The sequence below is a fragment of the Pongo pygmaeus genome, chromosome 1 (assembly GCF_028885625.2).
Source record: "Pongo pygmaeus isolate AG05252 chromosome 1, NHGRI_mPonPyg2-v2.0_pri, whole genome shotgun sequence".
Taxonomy (NCBI): Eukaryota; Metazoa; Chordata; class Mammalia; order Primates; family Hominidae; genus Pongo; species Pongo pygmaeus.
In genome coordinates, this window is record NC_072373.2 from 45,812 (window position 1) to 65,252 (window position 19,441).

General features: G+C 45.0%; 1 protein-coding gene, 1 non-coding gene and 1 pseudogene across 4 annotated transcripts; 1 reads left to right on the forward strand and 2 right to left on the reverse strand.

Moving 5' to 3' along the window:
* Positions 1–7,057, reverse strand: part of LOC129012792 (large ribosomal subunit protein uL23-like) — a 32,586-nt pseudogene extending 25,529 nt beyond the window's left edge.
* On the reverse strand, positions 1,408–18,064 carry PGBD2 (piggyBac transposable element derived 2). Of its 3 annotated transcripts, none has more exons than XM_054448820.2 (3): positions 17,379–18,064; positions 6,995–7,058; positions 1,408–3,272 (listed from the first exon to the last, which is right to left on the reverse strand). In XM_054448820.2, exons 1-3 carry the CDS (start codon positions 17,523–17,525, stop codon positions 2,188–2,190), a joined length of 1,296 nt encoding a protein of 431 aa, XP_054304795.1. In that variant the 5' UTR covers positions 17,526–18,064; the 3' UTR covers positions 1,408–2,187. The 3 variants fall into 3 exon arrangements, with proteins under 3 accessions (XP_054304795.1, XP_054304779.1, XP_063526561.1); XM_054448804.2 differs by having other exon boundaries at positions 1,408–3,949; positions 17,379–17,451; XM_063670491.1 differs by lacking the exons at positions 6,995–7,058; positions 17,379–18,064 and adding an exon at positions 4,802–6,977 and having other exon boundaries at positions 1,408–3,949.
* On the forward strand, positions 8,092–8,195 carry LOC129023309 (U6 spliceosomal RNA). The gene has a single exon (XR_008496763.1). It is a non-coding gene; the product is annotated as a U6 spliceosomal RNA (small nuclear RNA).
* Positions 18,065–19,441: the final 1,377 nt, after the last annotated feature.

The following is a 19,441-nucleotide window of genomic DNA, read 5'->3' on the forward strand; positions in this document are numbered from 1 at the left end:
GGAACCAACCCAAATGCCCATCAATAATAGACTAAAGAAAATGTGGCACATATACACCATGGAATACTATGCAGCCATAAAAAAAGATGAGTTCATGTCCTTTGCAGGGACATGGATGAAGCTGGAAACCATCATTCTCAACAAACTGTCACAAGAACAGAAAACCAAACACTGCAAGTTCTCACTCATAAGTGGGAGTTGAACAATGAGAACACATGGACATAGGGAGGTGAACCTCACACTAGGACCTGTCGGGGGGTGGGGGGCTAGGGGAGGGATAGCATTAGGGGAAATACCTAACATAGGTGACGGGTTGATGGGTGCAGCAAGCCACCATGGCACGTGTATACCTATGTAACAAAAACTGCACATTCTGCACATGTACCCCAGAACTTAAAGTATAATTAAGAAAAAAAAAGATGTATACTGGGAGGCTGAGGTGGGCAAATCACTTCAGCTCAAGAGTTCAAGACCAGCCTGGCCAACATGGTGAAACACCATCTCTACTAAAAATAGAAAAATTAGCTGGGTGTGGTGGTGGGTGCCTCTAATCCCAGCTACTTGGGAGGCTGAGGCAGGAGAATCACTTGAGCCCAGGAGACAGAGGATGCAGTGAGCCGAGATTGCACACCACTGCATTCCAGCCTGGGTGACAAGGCAACTCTATCTCAAAACAAAAACAAAAGGTACAAATGGCAAACAGGTATAAAAAAGGTGCTCAACATCACTGATCAACAGAAAAATGCAAGTGAAAACTACATTGAGATATCTCATCCGGGCAGAAATGGCTGTAATCCAAATGACAGACAATAACAAATGCTGGCAAGGATGTGGAGAAAAGGGAACCCTTGAACACTGTTGGTGGGAATGTAAATTAGTACAATCTCTATGGAGAACAGTTTGAAGCTTCCTCAAAAACTAAAAATAGAGCTACCATATGATTCAGGAATCCCATTCCTAAGATACACCCAAAAGAAAAAAATCAGTATATTGAAGAAAGATCTGAACTCATGTTTATTTTCTGCACTATTCTCAATAGTCATGATTTGGGAGCAACCTAAGTGTCCATCAACAGAAGAATGGATAAAGAAAATGTACATATACACAATGAAGTATTATTAATATTTAGCCACAAAAAAAAATTCAGTCATTTGCAACAACATGAATGGAACTGGAGGTCATTATGTTAAGTGAAATAAGCCAAGAAAGACAGACAAACTTCAGATGTTCTCACTTATTTGTGGGAGCTAAAAATGAAAACAACTGAACTCATGGACATACAGAGTGGAAAGAAGGTTACCAGAGCTTGGAAAGGGTAGTTAGGGGGTGGGGGAGTGTGGGAATAGTTAATGGGTATGAAAAAATAGAATGAGTAAGACCTAGTATTTGCTAGCACAACAGGGTGAATATAGTTAAAAATAATTTAATTGTACATTTTAAAATAACAGTATAATTGGATTGTCTGAAACACAAACGACAAGTGTTTGACAAGATGGATACCCCATTTACCCTGATGTGATTTCTACACATTGCATGTCTGTATCAAAATATCTCATGTAACCCATAAAAATACACACCTACTATGTACCCACAAAAATTAAAAAAATAATTTTACAAAAATGAATCCCACATGGATATATGTGTATTAGGAAAATATTTTCATCAAGAAAATATGAACTCTGCACCTCTAGCCCTCTGACTAAATACAAGGCAGATTATCTATCCCTCGAAAGTTTGATAACCTTGGATTAATATGAAATACATATATGATTAAGAAATCCATCACATTTACATGATATTTATACACTATTGCCTATCTTAGATTATAAACCATGGCATGCAATGGTAGTCTTCTTACTGTTCTTGCAAGTTTTCCTTTGATTATTCTTGCTAGGATTCAAATATACCCCAAAGCACAACTTTTATTTGAATAAAAAGTGATCCATAACTTTAAATAAATAAGTTCAAAAATATAAATATAAATGAATATAAATATTAATTTATATCATATGTAGGCATAATAGAATACAATAAAAAAGATAACTGTATTGTGGGTAGGGAGAAAATAGAAAATCAAGTCATCAGAAATTCAGGTCTTTTTTCCAACACAAAACAGAAGTGCTCAACTGCTATCTGTATTTAACTGTAAACATCTCATTATAAACCAAACAAGCATGTCTCATGATGTCACCGGATGTGGTACTCCCTGAAGCACTTGGCATGGACACCCTTCTGGCACTTCTCACACCGGGTATTGGTCTGTGAGTGGCAGAGGGCACACCTGGTCCTCTTGTCCTGATGGATAATCCAGTGTCCAATCATATCAAAGCGGCTCTCAGTCTCCAACCGCCTGCTTCGCCTCCCTTGAGAGGTCGTGTCAGCATTGCTCTCCAGATACACACAGGCAATGTATCTCCGGAAGGCAAGGAGATCCACCTGGGCATCTTGGCAGCAGATTCTATGCAGCTGCCATGCATTGTTGAGGGCAGCATCAATGACATAGCCAATAAAGCTTGAGTACCACTTCATGCCTCGGATCTTCACCTTGTACTTGGCAATATTCTGATCCATCCTACCAACACCGCCCACCTTCTCCTGATACAGCTTCACCAGTGATGGCTGGTGGACCTGAGTCCGCGTTTTAGCTGCTCCAGAGTGACGACTGGTCAGCCTCACTGGCTCTATGCCCACAGCATTGGAGCAAATGTTGACCACGCTGCTATCATGCCAGCGGCACACAATGATCTCCTCACTCTCATCGACTTTGTAATCAAATGAACCCCTCTTCATTTTTTTCAGTTCTTTGGGGTCTTTTAGGGGACATCGCTCAGTCCTGTACTCACGAACAGTTCCTGTGGCTTTCACCCCCTTTTTCCTCAAAATGGACATCAGTTTAACACTTGTGAAAACCTTGTCAAAAAATATATGATATGGCAGAAAACCACGCTCCTGAAGCGCATCCACAAATTTTATTACCATACTGCCTCCTAAATCCAAGCTCCTGTCTGGCTTGGTAAACAATGTGCCCTGTGAGGGCTCAAACCACACCAAGTAGCCTCTGCTGGTTGTCCCACACCAAATCTTGTAGCCAAGTCGCACAGGCTTCCCCCTGTGCAGCTGCTTGGACCCCCGGTGCCCAAAGTACTCACACATAGACTCGCCAAAGCTGTAGAACTCTTCCAAGGGTGCATGCTTCTGGAAATTGCAGTTCATCCGGATGATGAGAGGTCTGACCTTGGCAAACCTATCACTTGCATCAAGTTCGTTGTTATCTGCAAAATGTAAGTATGAGAAGATTAGTTCAAATCTGTCCCTTCTAATTGCATCAGCCACAAGATGATGATGTGAATCAGGAGAGGTTTCCCAGAACATCCTTCTCCTTGGATAAGAGATGTACCCACTTAAAATCAAAATGCCCAAAACACACTTCAATTCCTGAGCTGTAAGACTCAGATTGACATTTTTCTGCCAAGCATAACGATTGGTTTCATTAACAATGAAATTAATTGTTCCTTCATCAAAAAACAACTCAAAAAGGCCCACGGGACTCAGCTCTTGGCTTTTCAGATCCTCAATATGAGGATCTGATGCCGTCCAACTGCCAAAGTCTGGACGAATATCTCGTTTGGTCCAAATGCGCTGAGGTTTCACAACTGCTTTCTGCCTCTTCTTGGCCGGCTGCAGCTCCAGGTCGTCATTATCCTCCCCGGTGCCAGAGTCCTCACACAGGACTGAAGCATGCAGCACACTGCCAGGTAGATGAGCACCTCGCTGGCTGTCTTCATCACCTGAGTCCTCATCAGTGAATTCCCCTGCAGCATTGTCGGGAGGTGCAATGAAAATCTCTTCCCTGTTGTTGTTGGACTCTTCCTCCTCCATAGCATTCAGAACCTCAAGCAGCTTTGCAGACTTCACCTTTGAGTGGATACCTCTCCCAGCAATGACATCTCTGTTATGACAGGAAACAGAATCAGGAAGAGGCCATGCCAGAAAGCCAGTGCTTCAGCAGAAAAGAGGAGGGTGCTCCCACTATAAAACACTTTCACTTGAATGGCTTCACAGATCTGGCACCACAAGGCACAGCATTTAGTAAGTAAATTTTCCAGCTAAACACAGATTCTGCTTTTTATTATCATAATTTTTTTTTTTTTTTTTAAGATGGAGTCATGCTCTGTCACCCAGGCTGGAGTGCAGTGGCGCATTGCAACCTCCGCCTCCTGGGTTCAAGTGATTCTCTTGCCTCAGCATCCCGAGTAGCTGGGACTACAGGTGCGTGCCACCATGCCCGGCTAATTTTTTCTACTTTTAGTAGAGATGGGGTTTCACCGTGTTAGGATGGTCTTGATCTCCTGACCTCGTGATCCACCCACCTCAGCCTCCCAAAGTGCTGGGATTACAGGCGTAAGCCATGGCATCCGGCCCACAGATTCTGCTGTTTATTATTATTATTATTTTTTGAGACGGAGTCACGCTCTGTCACCCAGGCTGGAGTGCAGCGGCGCAATCTCAACTCACCGTAACCTCCGCCTCCCAGGTTCAAGTGATTCTCCTGTCTCAGCCTCCCGAGTACCTGGGACTACAAGCCAGACTACAAGCCCAGCTAATTTTTTTATATTTTTAATAGAGATGGGGTTTCACCGTGTTAGTGAGGATGGTCTCGATCTCCTGACCTCGTGATCCACCCGCCTCAGCCTCCAAAAGTGCTGGGATTACAGGCATAAGCCATGGCACCTGGCCCACAGATTTTGCTTTTCAGTGCAGAAGTTTTTTAACAATGGGAGACAGAATAAAGAGGTCTTACCTACTTCCTTTCCTTCTTAAATGATGTGCTCTAAAACAGAGGATCCCCTTCAGTGATGAATCCAGACACTGCTGTCATCACCCCAGGTAACAGAAACTGGCAACAGGGAGCCCTGGTCAGCTGGAGTGACACCCACTCCTGTCCCCTCAGACTCAATGGCCCTAGGAGCTCTGCAATTACATTTGTCTTACTATACCTTCCCTTTCTTATTGACAAATAGAAGTTTCCCTCATTCCCCAAATTCTCAAACCCTCCCTACTTGAACTCTCACTACCCAAATTCAAGAACTGAACAGATTTGGATTTTCAGATAGCTCCCTTGCGGCTATCCTACTGTATGCTAACTGCAATTCAGAAGCCAAATCAATTTGGAAAACATGGAAACTCTTGATACTCTCTGGCCCTGTGGACATAGGAACCAAATGGATGGTGAGTGATATAGGTGCTCCTCGACTTACAATCAGGTTACATCCCAATAAACCCATCATGAGTTAAAAATGTCATAAGTCAAAAATGCATTTAATACACCTAACCTACCAAACATCGTAGTGTAGCCTAGCCTACCTTAAACATGCTCAGAACATTTACATTAGCCTATAGTTGGGAAAAAAGTCATCTAACACAAAGCCTATTTTATAATAAAGTATTAAATAGCTCATATAATTTATTGACTACTGGACTGAAAGTGAAAAACAGAGTGACAGTATGGGTACTGAAAGTACAGTTTCTACAGAATGTATCTGGCTTTTACACCATCTTACGTTGAACCACGCTAAGTGGGAGACTCTCTGTACTTGCATTTGAGCACAGACAGTGAGCAGGTGCTGCCCAGGGGCTGGCGATGGGTAAACTCCACTCCCACCTTGCACAGTATTTTAGTTCTAACTGGAGGAGTCAGACAACAAATCAACAGACAAGTAGCTATGCAGGATGGTGTCAGGTAGCAATGAATGCCATCCCAGATAAGGGACAGAATGCAACAAAGGGGTAGAGCTAGGGCTGCTATTTTGGACAGAATGGTGAGAGAAGGCTCACAGGGTGGGAGACCTGAAGGAGGCGAGAGAAAGAGCCCTGCAGACAGCTGGAGACAAGCTGTCGCAGGCAGACAGAAAGAACCACAGGCACACGGCCCGGACACTGAAGGGATTCGACATCTGCAGAACGGCAAGGAGATCAGCGAGGCTACAGGTGCAATGAGGACAAGAGAGCAGAGCAGAGCCAGAGAGAACCAGGCCCCACAGGACTCCACAGGCCCTGGCCAGGACTTCCAGTGTTCAGCTGCCATAGGTACCCCAGGGGTGGGGGTGAACCATGGAACAGGGTAGTGAGGAGTCATATCTAGGCTGTAAACACATCACCCTGGCTATGAGAATGGACTCAGCAGGGAGGGTAGGCACAGAGGTCCCTGCAGCTTCCCTGTGCCCCTTTGCAGGCCCCAACCTCTACGTGAGGACCCTCCATCCCAAAGGAAGGATGCAGGATTTACCACAGAGGCTACATCAGTGCAGACCTGCCCATGGACTTTGGGTTCAGGCTGCAAGAAATTCCCTCCAACCTCACTTCCTGGAGATTGACTGCCAGCTGCCATGCTGACCTCCAGGGAGGTGAGGTATTCACTCATCCAAGCTCTGCATGGGCCAGGAAAAGAGACCAGTTTGAAGGGGAAGGAAATTAAAAGCCCTTCTCATGGGCCTTGGAGTAAGGTTCTCAGGGGACAGCAGCCATCTTCACACTTTCCTGACCTGTCCTCACCCAGTTCACAGGGGCAGATCCAAGGCTGCAAGCTCAAGGTCTCTACCAGGTTTGACTGCCCAAGCTCCTGCTCACCTCCAGACTCTCAAACAACTTCTGCACATGACTGTTCAAACCCCAGGCATGAGAAAGCCTGCAGGGACTGAGGTGGCCCCAGGAGTAACCATCTGGTGTCTTTATCTTGAAAGATGAGGAAAGTGAAGTCACGGTTTTCTATCGAGTGTAAACATTAGTGCTACATGACCACACCCATACCACACAACCGTCGGCCTTTTCCCATTTTCCCCATTCTTCTCCCATCTCCTCTCCCTTCTTCCTTTATTCTTCCTGGACACCAACTGTTATAGTGAGGCCAAGAGCTAAAAATGTCATGGACTTGGCCTTCCAAAAGCATAGGGGAATAAATTCTTCACTAAAATATGTGATCAAACGGCACTCCTACCTGGATGCTGAAGCCATGATGAACCAGGAAGACGAAGCTGTCTTTGCTCACAGAGTCTAAGAACCTGTAAGACAAGAAAAGTCAATTTAAAAAAAAAATTGTATCCTAAGAAGCAAGGCAACAGGATCTTTTCTACCATTTAAGGGAAAAATATATCTGACTTAAGATTCACTACCTTAATAGTGTCTGGGTCAACTGGTTATTCAGAGGGAAAAGAACAAACTCCTTCATCTCACAACTCACACCAAAATACATTCTAAAGTAGATGACATTTGGGGCTAGATGAGTCTTTCCTTGTGGGGTGGCAAGGGGCTTTCCACTGCATTCTAGGACGTTTAACAGCATCCCTGGCTTCTACTAATAGATGCCAGTAGAGCATCCCACTGCACTGTCCATAATAGCTAAACATCAGAAAAACCTAAAAGACTACCAACTGGGAAATGAATATAACTATATTAATTAGAAGTTTAAAAAAATGAACTACCTAGACAGCAGACAGATCCTGAAAACAACACTTAATGAAACAAAGCTGCAGACAGAAAGTGTAGAACACCACTTATATAACTATAAATACCCACAAGAAATTCCCTGTGTTCTCAGTGGATACTATGGGCAGAGAAGGAGTATAAAACCAGAACTGGAAGGCTACACGCTAGCTCTTTACAGAAGGGGTACCCACAGGGGAGGGAGGGAAACTGGAGTGAGGAAGTGGAAGATGAGATGGGGTGAGGGGGGAGAGGAAGGCCAACCAGATCTGTTAGTTCTTTTTATAAAATCTGAGTGCTCTGGCCAGGCGCGGTGGCTCACGCCTGTAATCCCACCACTTTGGGAGGCCGAGGTGGGTGGATCACCTAAGGTCGGGAGTTCGAGACCAGCATCACCAACATGGAGAAACCCTGTGTCTACTAAAACTACAAAATTAGCCAGGCGTGGTGGCACATGCCTGTAATCCCAGCTACTCAGAAGGCTGAGGCAGGAGAATCGCTGGAACCCAGGAGGCGAGGTTGCAGTGAGCCGAGATCGCGCCATTACACTCCAGCCTGGGCAACAAGAGTGAAACCCCATCTCAACAACAACAACAACAAAAAAAAATCTGAGTGCTCACTTCGGCAGCACATATACTAAAATTGGACCAATACTGAGAAGATTAGCATAGCCTGTCCACAAAGATGACATGCAAATTCGTAAGTTCCATATTTAAAAAAAATCTGAATCAAATATGGCAAAATGTGTTACTATGTGTTAAATCTGGGAGGTGGGGACATGGATGTTGATATATTTTTCTCTGTATTTTTTGTATGTTTGAAATATTTTGGAGTAAAGACATTAGAAACCCTTTTAGCAAGTGAGCACTTAAGTGCAGAGTACTGTTTTAAGCATTTTTACCGATGTCAATGCATTTCATTCCTTTCATATCTTCTTGAGGTTGTAATAACCCCCATTTAACCACTGAGGAAACTGAGGCATGGAAAGAAGTGACTTGCCGAGCGATGCAGAACAAAATCACAACAGATTTGGAAAGTGTTAGTGTCCAAGGGCATCTAATTAGTTTTCCAGGAGATTAGACAGTCACGCTTGAATAATTTAATGGAAAACCAGTCGCCCTGAGCCTGTCAATACACTGATAAAATGCAGTAATACTGGGGGGAAATACAAACAGAAGTCAGGAGGCATCCCTGTTTATCCAGAGCTCACAGAAATTAATTATAGGAGTAGGGGGATTTGCACGTGTGCACAATGGTGATGGGAGTTTCCACAAGGATTCCAGCTACGCAAATATCTCAGCACCACAGGGACCCCATGCCAATATTTTCAAAACGGTGATGACTGCTAGCAAGCCACCTGGACAGCTGATTCAAGTTAACTTCTCATTTTAAGATATTAAACTTTCTATGCATTTTAATTTCCCTGGACAACTCACTCTGGGCCACTTTTACAACCACAAGAATAGACCAACAACCCCTCTCTGCACATCTCCAACAGCTCTCCCACCTGGCGTCATATCCTTCTCTGTCTCCCTGCTGCACCCAGAACAGCGGCAGTTAGTGGAGGAAGGAAGTAGAGCACCCAGAGGGTGCTTTAAAATTTGTTGGGGGAGAAGGTTAGTTGTCACAATGGGAGAAGGGTGGAAAGGGTTACAGCAGTCCCACAATGTGTGGGTCAGTCCCAGAACCACACCTGTCTCATACCCTCACAACTTCCATCTGTCCTGCCAAAACCTAAGTGCAATGATTTAACTTGGGCTTAGAATCAAACTCAGATTTATATAAATATAAAACATCTTTTGCACAATTTTAATATAGTAAACATCCTAATAGTAGAGAAAATGAAGATCTTTTTATCAGAGCTTTACCAACACTTGTTGACCATTTTGAAAAATTACATCACCAATAGTTTCAATGTTTGTGATGCAAGTCACCATCAATGCAACACACATAGGTCCTTTTGTATCTGTAGCTATCGCATTCATGGTTGCTTGACATATGCATATGCAACCCTTCTATAACAGTGCCAGATACAAAGAACAAGTGCCAACACTCTTCAGGTGAATGTGGCCTTGTCTAAAATTCATTTAAATTCCTACCTCACCCCCACCAAAGGAAGCCCCACTTGGCCCTGAAGTCAGCTCAGTCACACTGCTTCTGACCAATTCTCGATAACTGAGCCAAGGGCCCCTTTGTCAGCTACTCAGAGCATGCCCTTCACAGACCAGTCTCCTTTTGTTGTTTGTGAGACCATTTCATGAATACTATCTGCTCTGGTCTGGGTCTGATCTCCACTGTATACCAAAGCACACTCAGAGGGAGGCTGAGCCTAACCACAACTGTATATACAACACTTACATAGTAGCTGGGTCTGATCCATATTATATATACACACAGTGCTTGCTTACAGGATCCAGCAGACACAGGAGCTGGGCCAGAACCCTCAGGAGAGGCCTTGAGAATTTTTTTTTTCTATGAGAATCCAAAGGCCTCTCCTAAAGGCTAAAATAAAACCCTCAGCATCATCTTCCTAATCTTCTCCAGGTCTGCTTCCTAGTCTTCTCTAATATATTAGACACACCAGGCCTCTGCCCCCTCTGCTATTGCCTAGCTGAGCCCATTCCAGGCACGTATCACCAATGGGTCACTTGCCCCTATCCTTCAGACTCGACTATAGAACCCAGGGCCTTGAATGCAAAAATACTCAGTAAAGTAGCTCCTCGAGTCCATTTCCTCCCATAACAGGGACAGAGCAGGGGAACACTAATGCCTCCAGCCTCTTCTCCTTTATCCACCAGGAGGAGGTGAATGGATGCTCAGTGGGCTGTTCTCAGGGGCCAACCAACAGCTCCCAAACCACAAGGCACATAGCGATAAAGTGAAAATGCTATGTGGCCAGGAAAAAGGGTGTTAGGAGTTGTTTAGTACCCTACATGCAAACCATGGCCCAAATGACCCCATCATCAACTGGTTGTCCTGGTAACCTGAAAATACAACTTCAATGTTGTGTGGCAAGAGCCCTTACCAAAGGACTAATCCCACAGACTCCCCATGCTATGTCAGGAAGCTTTTAAGCCCAACCTCACCAATGAACTTCTACCCTGCCAGCCTGCCAGGAAGTTCACTGAATCGTCTACCTACGAACCCATAAAAGCAAACCAAACTCAGCAAATTCTGACTCCATCCGCCCCTTTGCAGCCAATTCTAAGTGTTATGCATGCACATACATACAATCAATCTTGCTCCAACACACCTCCTATGCCCCCCTAGCCCTCCAGAAAGGATGACAAGTATATTATCCTCCTGATGTTATTCTACTTCCTCTCCCCAACTACCCAATTTCTAGTCTCTGTAGGTTCATTCTCAAGCTTTTGTGGTCAGGCAGTAACAGTGGCTGGCATGTCCTGTGGGGTGGATCCTGGCCTGGGTTCCGCAGACACAGAAGATAAGAGAAAATGTAGCTCCTGCAATCAGTGACCTCCACTCCTATGGGCCCCTCGCTCCTGCCTCAAGGTGGCTCTCAGGAGTAAGGGGAAGTAGAAAAGACACCCACCAAATGAGATGCCTAAATTCCATTTCCAGCAGTATGGCAGACCACAGATCCCAAAAAATCTCTCCTGATGAAAACTTAAAGAGCTGGATAAAATTTTAAGTGCTGCACTGACCTGACAAGAAAATATGGAATCTCACTGGGTCAAAAAGCAAAATCAATCTGGGAGCCCTAAGGAGCAAGGGAGTCTTCAGCTAGCTTTCACTCTGAGGCATTCTCATGAATTGTGGTGACATTAAGCCTCCTATTCTGAACTACATGGAGTATAAAAACTAGAGGAAACTAAAGGCAAGCCAGCACAAAGGGCTAGGAAAATAGGCCTGCACAAAGGGCCTACCAAAGGGCTGCACCCAAGAGACAAGGATAAATGAAAAGTAACCCAACTCTGAAGAAGAGGCCAGAAAACAAACATGCTTGAGTTAACCATACCACTGAATAAAAGTCGAGGACGGAGTGTCTCCTAAGAACTTGTAACTATGAAGGTTTATGAGGCCAATTGATACTGCTTAATGGACTCAATAACCTCAAGTAAAAATTTTAACCCTAAGTGCCCTTCATTAGCAGTGCTTCCCCAGGAATAGTGAAAACAGATAAAACCTCTCTGGAGGACTATATCCCCAACAAAAACATTGAAGAGCTCCACTGATAACAGTTCCAAAGATGAATTCACATTCTGAAAAAAAAAGTCATAAACAAGGAAATAAAAAAGTAAACAAGGAAATAAAGTACCATGAATGGGAGTCAGCAGAAACAACGGACAGCATAATCAGACCCATGGACTACAGATGTCATAATTACCATAGAATACAAAATATATAGTTTAATATATTGTAAGAAACAATATGAACAAGAAACAAAATCTGAAATGAAAAAAAAAAGGTCAAGCACACTTAAAAAGAACCAAATACAACAAATAGGAATAAAAACTAAACTACCTAAGAAAAGTTTTAAAAGTCATAAGGGAAATACAAATCAAAACCATGAGATATCACATTACACCCATTACGCTGGCCACTATCAAGAAAACAGAAAATGGTATCAGCAAGGATGTAGAAAAATTAGAACTTTTGGGCCGGGCGCGGTGGCTCACACCTATAATCCCAGCACTTTGGGAGGCAGAGGCGGGCGGATCATGAGGTCAGGAGCTAGATCATCCTGGCTAACACAGATCTCTACTAAAAATACAAAATCAGTTGGGCATGGTGGCAGATGCCTGTAGTCCCAGCTACTCGGGAGGCTGAGGCAGGAGAATGGCATGAACCCAGGAGGCAGAGCTTGCAGTGAGCCGAGATCGCACAACTGCACTCCAGCCTGGGCGACAGAGAGACTCTGTCTCAAAAAAACAAAACAAAACAAAACAAAAAAAATCATGTAACCAAATACCACCTATTCCCCCAAAACATGGAAATAAAAAATAAAGTTTTCATAAGGTTCAATTTCTTAAACTGAGTAGGATATTCAGAGTTGTTCATTATTCTTTAAACTGTTCCTGTGCATTTTATATATTTTGGTATGTATATTTTACACACTCACACAAACACACACAGGCACAGGGACACTTGCAAAGAAACACCTGAACAAACACTCTCCAGCTGACCCAGTCAGTGCCTGATGGGAATGCTGCTCTGCAGTGATGAGGGAGTCGCAAGCAAAAGATGTTCATCTGTGATGTTCCAGAACACACACATCTCACACAGCTAAAAGAAGAAAATTAGGTCATCTCCACATGTAACAGTCTGTGTCCCTTATAAAGAATCTCTTTATGAAATCCTTATAAAATTGTTTACCTGAATTTCTTCAAAGCCCAGCCAGCCTGCATCCCAACTTATCCATACACAGGGCCTCTGATCACCTCTGGTCCACATGACATCACACTTAAATTCCTCTATGGCTTGTAAGAAAAGCTCATCACCTGATTAGATCATAAGCTCCAGTAATCACAGACATGAGTCCCCATGGGCCTTCATGGCCCAAGTGTGTGATTGTGATGTCTGTGGGGCTCCAGCTTCCCTTCTGCTCTGACCTTCTTGGCACTAAGGCAGGCTTGCTGCAGGCAGATGCCAGGTGTGTAAGGTGCAGAAGAAAGACCTCAGTCCCTCAATCTCCCCACCCTCTTTCACAAGTCTGTAGCCCAGGAAAAATGTGTAATGTGGAGCCACCAGTGATGAGCTGTGAGATTTTGGAAAGTCACTTACCAAAGAGACTTCCTGGTGCCCTTGTCTTTCACATCTAAAATGGGATCATCATGGTACCTACCCTCATTGCATTGTGAAAACAGTAAGAGTCAATGTGTGTAAAGCAGACACAACAAGCCCGGATTCCCAAGTGTTAACTATAATTTCAGGTCCACAACCCCTCACCTGCAATTCCAAAAGTCAAATATGGTTTAAAAACTGAACTTTCTTTCAAAACTTTGCAACAAACTCTTTGGAAGCAAAACCTGGACTGACCTGAGGCTCTTCATAATGTCTAATTCTGTTACTATAAATATCCATACATTTTGCTGCAGAAATTATGTTTGATTAAGGATGCGTCAGTATGACTGATAAAACTCAAACAGTCTGACTTCTTCCCTAGCTCCAGCCAGGTTTGGGTCAAGAAGCCTGACTTGTGTTACCATTTCACAGTTGCTCCACCTCTCAGCAGTTTACCACCTTTTCCTCCACTGTGCCTCAGGCTGGCCCCATCCACTTGCTAACATCCAGACTGACAGCCTCCAGCCATTAGGGCATGAGCCCATTTTCACAGCCTACCAAGAACTTGCTCTGGGTCACAATCCAACCAAGCTCTGAAGTAAAATCAAAGCCATTCACAGCCTGGTCCCCAGCCTTATCCCCACCCAGTTCTGCCTCTAGGTTCAGACCACTCCTGAGGGCTGGTCCAGTTTCTTGTATCCTGTCTCTCTCAGGTTCCCTACTCTGGCCTGACTGCTTTGCTTCCTTCTTGTGTGCTGTGTCTTTTGCTTGGGGTGTTATTCCCTGCCTATGGGATCCCCTGCAATGTCTTTCTCATCCATCAAGCTTCCAATCAAGTCTTCCTCTTATCACAGCTTTCACCAAAATAGACTGAAATTAATAATCCATCTTCAGGTCGACCCCACCTCTGTATCCCCAGAAGGCAACATGGCATCTGGCATGCAGCAGGCCCTCAATAAATACTCGCTGAACCAAATTAATCATGCCACAGAGCCAAATGGCCACACTCCAGGGCACCCCATCCATTTCAACCTGCTGCAGACTTTCATTTTCATCTTTACTGTTTGGCTTTGAGACAACTATTTAGAAAAGAACCAGAAGCTCTTGATATATGCTTGACCCTAACTAAAATATACTCCTAAAAGAGTCTCTGAAACCATGCATAGGAAATATCTGTCAGTGAAGAATCTAATACAGTGGACTCAACCAGGTCAGAGGTCTTACATACGTAAGAAGCTTAGCAAAAACCCATTCTACCTTTCAGGAGTCTGTAGACTGTGCAACCCAGGCCCTCCATCCCCTCACATGTGGCTCCTCCATCTTTCTTGCCCTGCCTGAGACAACCAACAGAGGAAGGGGACATGGATAGCCAGTGCCCCTACATACCAAGCAAACTCACAAAGGGAATAATGTCTAGATAGAGGCTGTTAGGCAGCCACACTATCACTTTTTCATTCGTTTGGCAAACATCTGAAGTATCTACTGGGTGCCAGGCATATATGCATAAAATTGTAACTATGACAGGGCTAAGAAGGAAAGGAGGTGTTTATCAGAACCCGTAAAACAGAAACTGATCTAGTCAGGGAGGTCAGAGAATATCTCCCTGAGGAAAAGACAAAATAATGGAGAGCTGCAGAAAGAGTAACAATTCCCTCAGCAGGCAGGGAATAGCACCCCAGGCAAAAGGCACAGCACAGGAGAAGCAAAGCAGTCAGACCAGAGTAAGGAATCTGCGGGAGAGGGTACAAGAGGCTGTACCAGCCCTGCAGAGACTTGAAGACCCTATTAAGGAGGCCTGTCTTTATAAGAGCAATGGGAAGTTAAAAAAAAAATTACAGGCAGAGCATAACAGAATGAAGGGTGTATGTTAACAAGCTTATTCTGGGTGCAGTATGGACAGCTGAGTATGCAGGCCCCAACACAGATGCAGGGAGATGGACAAAAAGGCTACGGCAAAAGGGTGGGGCCTATGGAGAGAAATGGACACACCTAAGGAGGACTTAAAATGTAAAACCATCAAGTCTGGATAATTGGTTGAGGGGGTAGGGCAGGGGAGAAAGCTGATCGTGGCAGCCTCCTAGATTTCAGGCACAGATTTCCTAGATTTCTGGTGCACAGAGGTGCCATTCACTAAGCCTAGCAGCACTGGGAGGAGGAACACAGGGTGGTCACGGGCTGCCCAGAGGTCCAACTGGGCATTCTCAACTAAACTGGCCCAGGCACTCGGCAAAGAAAAAGCAACTTGGTGTGAGACCTGGAGCTCCCCAGGCCACTCTAAAGGGTCCTAGGGGATTGGGAGGTGGGAGAGCTGCTGTTTAAAATGTAAATTTCTCCATGGAAAGACAGGACAACTAAATGCTGTCTTGGAACCTAAATTACAAAACAGAAATAGGTAAGAGCAGAGAAATTTGAGTACGGCCTGTAGGTGTTAATATCCTGGTTTTGTTGACTGTTCTGTAAAACAAGATGTTAACCCCTAGGAAATCTGGGCGAACTGTACATGGGAATTTTTGCTTGTTTTACAACACTCTGAAATTCTGAAATTAATTCAAGATAAAAATTATTCAAAAGACATTTTATAGATGTAAACACCCCAAAGCTGAGCCAGGTGCCTAACTGTAGGGAAAAGAAAGAGAAGTCAGACTGTTACTGTGTCTACGTAGAAAGGAGACATAAGAAATTCCATTTTGACGTGTACCTTGAACAATTGCTTTGCCCTGAGATGCCGTTAATCTGTAACTTTGCCCCAACCTCTTTGCTCCAATCTTGAGCTCACAAAAACATGTGTTGTATGGAATCAAGGTTTAAGGGATCCAGGGCTGTGCAGGACACGTCTTATTAACAATGTTTACAAGCAGTATGCTTGGTAAAAGTCATCGCCATTCTCTAGTCTCAATAAACCAGGGGAACAATGCACCACGAAAAGCTGTAGGGACCTCTGCCCTGGAAAGCTGGGTATTGTCCAAGGTTTCTCCCCATGTGATAGTCTGAAATATGGCCTCGTGGGAAGAGAAAGACCTGTCCGTCCCCCAGCCCGACACCCATCTGTGCTGAGGTGGATTAGTAAAAGAGCAAAGCCTCTTGCAGTTGAGATAGAGGAAGGCCACTGTCTCCCGCCTGCCCCTGGGAACTGAATGTCTCCGTATAAAACCCAATTGTACATTTGTTCAATTCTGAGATAGGAGAAAAACCGCCCTATGGCGGGAGGCGAAACACGCTGGCAGCAATACTGCCCTGTTATTCTTTATTCCACTGAGATGTTTGGGCAGAGAGAAACATAAATGTTGCCTATGTGCACATCCAGGCATAGTACCTCCCCTTGAACTTATGACATAGATTCTTTTGCTCACGTTTTTTTGCTGACCTCCTTATCATCACCCTGCTCTCCTACCGCATTCCTCTTGCTGAGATAATGAAAACAATAATCAATAAAAACTGAGGGAACTCAAGAGACTGGTGCTGGTGCAAGTCCTTGGTATGCTGAGTGACGGTCTCCTGGGCCCACTGTTGTTTCTCTATACTTTGTCTCTGTGTCTTATTTCTTTTCTCAGTCTCTCCTCGCAACTGACAAGATATCCCACAGGTGTGGAAGGGCAGGCCACCCCTTCACCCAACAGCTCAGAATGGCTTTTGTGGGATACAGAGGAACCCTTCTCTTCACCTCAATAGCAAAAGAGAAAGAAGGGCAAACAAAGACCCTCAGAAACCTCAACGGCTTCCCAGACCGCTTTAACAGACGGAGATAAAAACGACCCGCCCTCAGCGCGCCCCGGCAGGGAGCCAACCCGCCCCAGGATGTGACGTCGTATTCGCAGCCCGGCCGCCAGCCTCAGGCGGCCCGCCTCATGAGCCCCGCCCACCCCGCCCTGAATCCATCCCTCTTTAGCCCGACCCCGCCCTGGTCCCCACCCACCCCGCTCCGCCTCCGCTCAGCCGGCCCGGCCTCAGCCTCGCACTCCAACCCGCAGAAGGAGCGCCCCCTTGCGGCCCTCGGAATCCCATTGTTCCTGTCCTGGTCCCGGCAGCCCACCGTCGGCGCGCAGCAATGAGGACCGACTCCTTGGACGCCGCCGTTGAGAAAACGCAACATCAAGGCCAACCGCTCCTGTACTCAAGCGAAGCCCTGCCTGCAGCGCGAGCACAATGATGCCTACCTGCCCTACCCCAGACGCAGACTCGCGAGCCCGAACCGGACCATGAGCCGCGCCGAACCGGAGCGCTGCGCCTGCGTTGGCGTCGGGCGTCGCGGCCGCGCAACGTCCGGCACGAGAGCGCTCGCTGCACCTCGGCCGGCCTTCCATGCCACGCCCCCGGGCCAGGCCACGCCCCGGCCCCAGCGACCATCGAGACTCCGGGACCTCCGCGGCGCCTAGAGGGATCCCAAAAAACGCCTGCGAGGCCAGAACAGCCGAAATAACCCACCCCAGCGGGCCAGCTCTTCCCGCCACTCTCCCTTACCCTTCCACCTCTGTCCTACCTTGGAAACCTTCCTCGCTCCTTCCTAATCAGGAGAGCATGGGGACTTTCTAGGGTAGTGGTTCTCAAATGTGCCACCAATCTAACAGCAGCTTCACCTGGGAAATTGATGGAAATGCAAATCTTGGGACCCCACTACAGGCCTACTGAATAAGAAACTCTGAGGGTGCGCCCAATAATCGGCCTTACCAACCCTGAAGGTAATTGTGGTACAAACTAGGGCTTGAGAACCACTGCTATATGGCAGGGTTTCTCAACCTCCACTCTTGACATTTTGGGCCTGGATAATTCTTTGTTGAGAGGGAAGGAGGCTGTCCTGTGCATTATAGGAGGCAGGGTCATGGATAAAATACAGTTAAATTTCAGTTTCAGGTAACAGTGTTGTTCATCTAAGATTCACATTTAACTGGAAATCCCTGTCTTTCATCTGGCTACCTTGCCTACCTATATTTTTACTTGGTAAAAATAGAACCCTAATTGTAGGATATTGAGCATCCCTAGCAACTAAATTCCAGTAGCACACCACACTCTCTCCACTCTAGTTATGACAAATAAAAGTATCTCCCCCTACTTCTTGAGAATCACGGCTCTATAAGGACTTTGTCCAGCTGAAACCCAGTAGCCCATTAGGTATATAGGACAGTGTACTCCACAGAAAACTGCCTTGCCCTGAAAGGCTTTGAACACAGAAATCCCTGGGACCAAACCCTGTTAACATTCAAAAAGAGGGCCACTTAGTGAAGAGTTTGTATTTGCTTCTCCACCCTGACACTTCACAAAGGTTTTTTCGTCACTGTAAAGTGTATTCCAAAACACCTGGATCAGAAGAAAAAAAAAATCATGCTCATTTGTGAGATTCTGGAGTGAAGGGCACGTATTAGTTTGTCATTCATTCCACATATGAGCAAATTGAGAAAACAGATAATAAGCCCTGGGAAAATAGGAGTGCTACTCTAGGTAAGGTAGGGTGGTGTTTCTAACTTGCTTTGTTCCCCAGATCCTGTCTCATTCATTCATTCATTCAAGTGTTAAATGAGTGTCCTGTCTGTGACAGTCACTCCTCTGAGCAGTGATGTTAGAACAGTGAAAAAAAAAAAGGCACAGAGAAAAACCCTCTTGTCATGATGCCTGCGTTTCAGTGGGAGAACCAGACAGTAAACAAAATATATGGTATGTCAAAGTGGAAAGTGCTAGGAAGAAAATAAAGGAAGCAAAGGGGACCAAAAAGACTGTTGTGAATTCAGTTTTAAATAATTTGGTCAGAGAAGGTTGGTAAGTGAGAAGGTTGTATTTGAGGGAAAAGCCAAAGAATATGAAGAGCAAATTCCCCATGCAGAATTCAAGGGGGAAAATATTTGAAGCAGAGAGAATGGCATGTGCAAATGCTCTGAGGCGAAGCAAGCCTAGCACATTTGAGAATGGCTGGAGACAAAAGAAGAGAGTCAAAGAAATGAGGTCAAAGAGGCGGTAAGTTGAACAAGGAGTAATAAGGTGCTTGCTGGCTGTTTCTTCCATACCTTTATGATCCAGAGAGAATTCTCACTGCAATTTGGATACTTGCATATGTAATTTAAAGTTAATAAAAAGATCGGAACCAAGTGTAAGTGTTTATGGAGCTGCAAAGGGCCCATCTAGACATTTTCAGTGCATTGCTTTGTATAAAGCTATGTTTAAAAACAAAGTCAGATCTTTGAAAACAATGTCAAATTTGGGGTAGAATGGCAGAAGAACTGCATGATAG